Source organism: Gekko japonicus, unplaced genomic scaffold (genome assembly GCF_001447785.1).
Source record: "Gekko japonicus isolate JY-2015 unplaced genomic scaffold, Gekko_japonicus_V1.1 scaffold2354, whole genome shotgun sequence".
Lineage (NCBI taxonomy): Eukaryota > Metazoa > Chordata > Lepidosauria > Squamata > Gekkonidae > Gekko > Gekko japonicus.
Window position 1 is genome coordinate 259154 of NW_015165314.1, and position 7959 is coordinate 267112.

The following is a 7959-nucleotide window of genomic DNA, read 5'->3' on the forward strand; positions in this document are numbered from 1 at the left end:
CACTCCTTTCCCTTCCCCTCCCCACAACAGACACCCTGTGAGGTAGGTGGGGCTGAGAGAGCTCTTCCAAGGACTGCCCTTGAGGGAACAGCTCTGAGAGAACTATGGCTAGTATATCAGTTCGTTTGCTCTGGAGCCCTCCTTCCTGAGCGAAGACGAAAACGCGTGAGCCGGAGGCTGAGAAACTGTGAGCTAGCTCACACTCACTCAGCTTGGAGGAAACACTGGCCAACCCAAAAATCCTGGGTACCGGCCTGGGGTGGGAAAGGCAGCTCCCCTCCTCCGCCACCCCTGCCATCCCCCAGGTTCAGGTGTTCCCCCTGGCCTAGAGATGCTCAGGTAACCCACTTTTATTTATTTATTTATTTATTTATTTATTTATTATTACTTTCGATTTATATCCCGCCTTGCCAGCCTTTTTTTTTGGGGGGGGGGAATTAATGCAACATGGGTAGGGTTTCCAGCCTCCAGGTGGGGCCTGGGGATCTCCTGCTTTTACAACTGAGCTCTCCTGCAGAAAATGGCTATGAAGAAAGGTGAAAGTGCTTGGCTCCTGCATCAATTAGTTTGCTCTGGAGCCCTCCTTCCTGAGCGGAGACAAAAACGTGTGAGCCGGAGGCTAAAGAACTGTGAGCTGGCTCACACTAACTCAGTTTAGAGGGAACACTGGGTATGATAATAGGTTTATAAGATTCTGCATGGACTGGAGAGCCTTGACAAAAGAAAACTTTTTCTCCCTCTCCTAAAATAATAGAACTCGAGCGCATCCAGTGAAGCTGATGGGCAGTAGATTCAGGAAGGACAAAAGGAGAGTGATTAAAATGTGGAATCTGCTGCCAGAAGATGTAGTGATGGCCACAGGATTAATCAGTTTTAAAGGGGGGATTGGATAGATTCATGGAGATAGGTTTGTCAATGGCTACTAGCCAGGGGTCATTTTGTAGAAAAAGAGGTGCAGGAGCTCATTAGCATACCTTATTTGCATATGCCACACCCCCTGACATCACCGGAAGTGTGTCAGAAGGCAACACCCACCGCTCAGGCTCCACTGGACTGTTTTGGATTGTTAGCTGTTGTGTGGGGGGAACGTGCAGATCTGCCCTCACAGAGGAGGGAGAGCTTGTACCTGAAGGCAGGCGGGGGGGGCCCCTCTGCAACGTATCTGGCTGCTTCTTGGTCCTCGTTGCCTGAGGGCTGCTGGGAGCAGAGAGCGGGGCTTGTTGCATGTGCCCGCCCCCTGGGCTCCTTACTGCCAGAACTCCGCTCCTGTGCGCTCCCTCGGGAAAGGGCCCCTGGTACTAGCCATGGTGGCTGCGACAGGTTTATCAGTGGCTACTAGCCACGGTGGCTGAGGGGAACCTCCACATTCAGAGACACTAAAGCATCTGAATCCCTGAACCAAGAGGCAACATCACTGGAATACCTTGGGCTCTGTGCCCTGTTGTTGGGCCTCCAGAGGAACTGGTTGGCCACTGTGTGAGACAGGAGGCTGGACTAGATGGACCACTGGTCTGATCCGGCAGGGCTCTTCTTATGTTGTTATGAAGGCCTCGGCGCCCTGTTGTTGGCCCTCCAGAGGAACTGGTTGGCCACTGTGTGAGACAGGAAGATGGACCGCTTGTCTGATCCAGCAGGGCTCTCCTTAGGTTCCCTTCTGTATTCCTGAACTATTTTTTGATTGCAAGATCCAAGTACATATTTGTCTGACACCGCCTACTCCCCCTTATTTCACAAATTTAGGTGAACAACTGATCAAGATGGGTAGCCATGTTAGTCTGTCTATAGCAGCAGAAAAAAGCAAGAATCCAGTAGCACCTTAAAGACAAAAAACAAACAAACTGTGGCAACAAAATCTGTGGTATCTGAAGAAGTGAGCAGTGACTCAACGAAAACTCCTACCCTGCTACAAATTGTGTTAAGTTTTCAAGGTGCTCCTGGACTCGTGCTCTTTTCTACTGTTAGGTGAACAATAGTTTCTTCCTGCCATCTTAGCCCTTAAGAGTATGAATTTTCAGTGCTACAGGCTACAGGATATTTTCAGGTACAGCAAAGCAGAACTCAGTTCTGATGCCGTTTTATTCCCCAAACTTACAATTTTTCTCAGAGAAAGTGGACTGCCGACATCCCTGTAGTTATGTTGCCCGAGAAGCCGGAATGTTCATGAACATTCCGTGTCAACATGATGCAGCACAACAGCTGGGCCGTGAAAATTCCCGGGTGAACTTAGGCCAGTTCGCTTTCTTTTAGCCTAATCTACACCACAGGGCTGTTGTGTGGATAAAAACAAGAGAGCGGGGAGTAAGCTAACGCCATTTGTGCACCACCCTGTGAGATTATGCACCACCCTGTGAGAAAATAAATCATTAACTCATCATGGGCTTGGACGATTGGTGCCAATCAATGCGCCGTCACGCAGCACGAAATGAATCCAACACACTCAAGTGCAACGCGCTTAGTGAAACAAAGGGAAACTATCCTAATGGGAAAAAAAGATAATCAAGTTTATTGACAAGAGACGAGTAAAAGAAATACAAAAAAAAAGGTTCGATGTCTCTCTCCTCCCTTGCGCTCTCCAAGGTGGGAATCTGATCACCCCATTCATCCCGCCCCCTCCCTCGATGCCCCTCCCATCTGCAACACAAACCCCGCCCCTACACAAGACCGGCAGAGCCGTCTGCCAATGAGTGAAACAGACCTGAAAAACCATACACAGATGGGGAGCTCCACACTTGCCCACTTGGACCCCCTCCCAATCACATCAAAGCGGGTGCTAGCCCCTCCCAACTCCCCTCCCCCTTGCTGACTTACGGCCACCTCCTCATTCAGGTGAGAAACAGTCTCCCCCCCCTTCCCCAAATAAAACCCCTCCATCTAAAGATCTGACCCCCCTTCTGATCTTCGTGATACTTATTTTCCTTTTGGTTGGTGCTGGGAATTAAACAATAAAAGGGATCTATCAGTCCGATCCACCTGCCCGCTGCTATGTCAGTCAAAGGGGTCCAGCGATGGGGGAAAAAAAGGAGGCTCTGGGTAGAGATCAGTGACGGAAAAGTCGAAGGAGACTCCGGATTCCTTTTTGGCCGCTGGGGAGCCAGGCGCCCCTCAGCTGGGGCGGGAACCACCGGAGAGACCTTCTCCCGCACGAGAGCATCCCGGTGGATCGTGCACTGAATCGAACCCAATGCCCGTCCTCAGAGCACCCCTCCCCGAAAGGTCTGCAATTTAAAAAAAAAATTTTTTTTTGGTGCGCATGCTTTAGTCTTTTGGTATGAAAAATAACAACCCCCCCCAAATCTACATGAGGCACTTTTCGCATCTCCTGCACACACACCCATACCCAATTTTTTAGACCCTCTTGCTTCCGTACGATTCGCACACAACCCCACCCCCTCTTTGCTAGTAACCAGCATCCAAGACAGCTAAATACAGAATTCTGGATTCTAAATAAATTGCACAGATTTGGGACTGCCCCATAGATTCAGGAACCGGCAAGGGGTCCGAGGGGAACCGGCAAAAGCTGGTTTGGAACCTGGGATTGACGGGGGGCGGGGCGAGGGGTTGTTGTTTAGGATTTAGGGGCTTCCACAGAGTTTTAAGAGCTGGCATTGCAAAGGTTTGAGAAGAAGAGAACTGGGATTCCAGCACTGTGCAGGGGGTTGGACTAGATGACCCTGGAGGTCCCTTCCAACGCTACGATTCTAGGAACCCGAGGGATGGAATGTTTAGGTGGAGATACAGAGTGCGTGTGTGTTTGTGTCGGATGGAACAGTTTGCTAACCGAGAGGACTTTAAAGGAATTTTACAGAAAGGCAACCTCTACGCTGCCTATCAAAGCGTGGGGACAGATCCTAACAGCAGCACGGGTACAAGGGTGCTTCGTCAGTCTGTCCACCAGCGCTAAATGCAGCCTCCATGTTCAGAGGCAGTCTACCTGGGAATACCAGCCGCCGGGCACAGACAACGGGGGGGCCGAGCCTCGCCACTTTCACGCCTTGCTCTGAGCATTCCCCAGACACTGGCCAGCGTCGGGGACGAATCGCTAGACGAGGCAGATCAGAGAGCCGATCTTTACATCAGAGGTCCCCAACCTTTTTGAGCTGGTGGGCACATCTGCGGCTCTTGACACGGCGCGGTGGGCGCAGCAACAAAAAGGCCGCCGCCGAAGGCAGAGCCAGCTGCGAAACGATGGCCACAGCTCGACTTCATTAGCCTCGTGCAGGTCCCTGTGCTGCGGTGGCAACGGGCCGCCCAAGCAACATTCTAAAAACTCTGCACCAGCCAATCAAATATCCAGCAGCCAATCAGAAGCCTGGCTGGACAAAAGCTCGACCTGGCCCGCCTACTTTCTAGAAACACTTGGTGGGCACCACGTTGGGGACCCCTGCAGGCAGCGTGAAGCCACGGATGCGGAGGGAAACGTGCCCTCCAATGAAGCCTGGGTTCCAATCCCGTCCCAATAACAGTAACAGGGCCACAGGCTGTACCCGAGTTCGGGTCGGCTCTCAGCCTGGATCCCTACAGCCGGTCTTTGCGGTGTCTCTCTTTCCAACCCAGCCCTCTCCCCGGAACTCGCTTCTGCCCCCTAGCCACTGGGGCAGTCCCCAGAAAACTTTTAGTTATTAACAACCAGAGCCCCAACCCCTTTCCCGGCCAAACGCCTCCCCACCCCCCACCCCCACCAAAAGAACCTCCTCTCCCCCGTTTACACTACTGAGTAGCAAAGACAGTGACCCATCCCTCCCGCCCACGCCCCTTGTAGTAGGTTACATAGATGTGGCTTCATAAATAAGCTTACTATGGAAATATTATTTAAAAAATAGATTTATATACAGTGCCTCAGTCCCCAGCGGGTTAAAGAGGGCGTCGGGGTGGGGTGGGATAAGTTACTAATTCCAGTCACTGCCACAGTGGAGGATGGAGGGGGGGGGGAGAAAGGTGGGTGCAGGCGGGCAACCCCCTGGCACGACGTCCCGGATTCCCCTGCCGTTGTCCCCTTTCACGGATCGTGCTCTTTTTTTACTTTCACATCCCCGGCGAGGATGGTGGCGATCTCGCCCTGCATGAAGGCCCAGGGGACGTTGGATCCCACCAGGGGGCACTTCTCCCCGCTGGGGCAATACACCTCTCCGGCCGCTCCCTGGGCTTTAATGAAATCCCGGGAACAAGGGAAGCAGAACTTGTGCCCGGGCACCGAAGGGCACTGGACGAAGTGGGTATCTTCCAGCCTCTCGTGGCAGATGGTGCAGCAGAGGGGGGCGCTGCCGGCCCCTCCCGAGGAATCCGGGGCGCTCTGCGTGCCGCTGGGCTCGGCCCCTCCAGAGGAGTGGGCCCCGGAGGAAGAGGAGGAGGAGGAAGAGGAGGAGGAGGTGGTGGTCGCCTGGCCCGGCTCGCCGTTGCGGGGCACCAGTCGGTGTTGTCCGGACGCGGCGGGCGACGCGGGGCTGGCGCTGTTCTGCCGGGCGGTGGTGGAGTGGACCGGGTTGACCTCCTTGTTCCCCAGCGTGTCGGCCACATTCTTCAGGGCAGTGATGGGGGAGGGGTCGTTCCTCAAGGATCCCTCGGGCAAGGGCCCTTGGCCGGCCGAGGCGGGCAGGTGCGCCAGGCCCGACGGGTAGATGCCGCTCGACCCCTGGGGCAGCCAGTGCTGCCTCTGCTGCTGCTCCTCGCCGGTCAGCTTGCCCGCCGCTTCTCCCTCGGGCTCCGGGGAGGCCTTGCGGCGCCGGGTGACGGCCCGGGGGGGCGGCACGGCCCTCAAGAGGAGGCTGGGGGGCATGGCGCAGTTGCTGTCCAGGTACTGCTGAGGCATGGCGTCCAGGGCCAGGGGCTCGCGGAAGAAGCGCACCCCCTCGGTGAAGAGCTCGCCCAGGAGGCGCCAGTCCCCGGCCCCGTGGCGCTTCTCGTACTCCAGGTACTTGTAGCCGGAGGAGATGACTTTGCCGGGGTCCTTCTGGCAGTCCTGGAACATCTGCTTGGCCACCCCGAGGACGCCGGCGTAGACGTTGCCGGAGCCGCAGGGGTACTCGGTGAAGAGCTTGAGCTCGTACTCGTAGCCGGGCCGGGGGGCGGCGTCGAAGGCGAAGATGCGCCCGACCAGGGAGTGGTCCTTCTTGAAGCGGACGTTGAAGGGGGCGCAGCCGCAGAGGGCCAGCAGCTGGTCCCGCACGGCCTTGGGCCGCCCGTGCCACTCCTCGGCCCGCCCGCGCATGGCCTCGTTCAGCTCGGCCAGGCACTCGGCGTTGCGCTGCTTCTCCTTCTCGTAGTCGCCGTAGGAGAGGCGGGCCGGCTTGGCCAGCTCGCCCAGGATGGGGGAGGCCATGGCCAGGGTGGCGGCGGCGGCCGGGCGGCCCCCCAGGCCGGAGACGGCGGCGGCCAGCAGGCCCTGCGGGGCCCCCAGCAGGCCCTGGGGCACCAGGCTGGGCGGCACCGCCCCGATGAGGGCGCGGCGGGCCGTGGGGCTCTGGCGGCTGCCTTCCCCCCCGCCGTCCTGGGCCAGGCCGTTGGGCAGGCGCGGGCTGAGGGCGTAGTCGCCGCCGGAGAGGCGTCCGCGGGCCTCGTAGCGCTCCAGGGCGGCGGCGGGCCCGTCCTTGGCGTGCTTGGCGGAGGCGGCGCCCGGGGGCCCCGGCGAGCGGCCCTCCTGCAGGACGTGGTTGCGCTTGAGCTGGCGGGCCGTCTCGATGAGGAACTCGATGCGGTCGGCGCCCTCGAAGTTGACGCAGCCCCGGCACACCGCCTCGCTGAAGTCCCAGATCATGGCCCACGGCATCTTGGGCAGGTCGCACAAGTAGCACCATTGTCTGCGCGACGCCGGCGGCGGCACCGAGGACATCTTGGCGGGCGGGCGGGCGGCCGTCGGCTGGCTGGCTGGCTGGCGGGGCTTGGCTCTCCCTCTCCCTCTCCCCCTCCGCGCAAGGCTGGGCGGACGAGGGCGCACGGCGCACGGCGCACGGGCCAAGGGGGGCGCACGGACGCACGCACCGACCGACCTGTTTACACCTGTGGATCCGGGCCCCCCCAGCCAGCAAGGGAGGAGGAGGAGGAGGAGGGCTCTGCGAGCGGAGGAAGAGGAAGAGGAGGAGGGAGAGATTACGAAAAAAAAAAAAGAGAGAGAAAGAAAACGGGCGGGGGGGAGGGGGGAAGGGAGGGGGGGAAATTCCCCTCTCGCCCGCCTGCCGCCCTCTTCCAGGGAGAAACTTACATAACTCGGCGGCGAGGGGAGCTGGGAGGTGTAGTCCTGCGCGGCTGGCGGGGGAAGCGCTCTTAAAGGGGAAGCGAGAGGCAGAGGGGCGGACGCGGGCCGGGTTTCGAGTCCCCGCGGGCTCCCGGCTGGCAGGGGAGGGTGGCGGGGTGCCTCTCGGCGGGATTGGCGCTCCGGTGCTCGTGTTCCTCCACCACCACCCCCCTCCGGACCTCTACGGTGGCGCTGGGCTCGGATCTTGCGCTTCTTCTAACCCTGGTCAGTGTTCCCTCTAAGATGAGTGAGTGTGAGCCAGCTCACCGTTTTTTTAGCCTCCGGCTCACACGTTTCTGTCTTCGCTCGCTCAAGGAAGGATGGCCCCAGAGCAAACTTTGGAGTCGTGGTTAAGTGCGGCGGACTCTAATCTGGGAGAACCGGGTTTGGTTCCCCACTCCTCCACTTTGCACCTGCTGGATGACCCTGGGCAAGCCGTAGTTCTGTCAGAGCTGTTCTTGAAAAAGAGCAGTTCTCTCAGAGCTCTCTCAGCCCCGCCTACCTCACAGGGAGTCTGTTGTGGGGAGGAGAAGGGAAAGGAGTTTGTAAGCTGCTCTGAGACTCCGAGTGAAGGGCGGGGTATAAATCCAATATCTTCTCCTCCTTCTCCTTCTTCTCCTCCTTCTCCTTCTTCTGCCAAATGGCTCTCACAACTGTAATGCCAGCGTCTCACAAGGTAGAATTTTTGCTCATAAGACTCCACAACTTAGAGGGAGCGTTGACCCTGATAG

The 7959-nt window shown here is 57.9% G+C and overlaps 1 protein-coding gene across 1 annotated transcript; it reads right to left on the minus strand.

Moving 5' to 3' along the window:
• Positions 1-4753: 4753 nt before the first annotated feature.
• Positions 4754-7056, minus strand: IRF2BP1 (interferon regulatory factor 2 binding protein 1). Its single transcript, XM_015410490.1, has one exon. It carries the CDS (start codon positions 6824-6826, stop codon positions 4997-4999), a length of 1830 nt encoding a protein of 609 aa, XP_015265976.1. The 5' UTR covers positions 6827-7056; the 3' UTR covers positions 4754-4996.
• Positions 7057-7959: the final 903 nt, after the last annotated feature.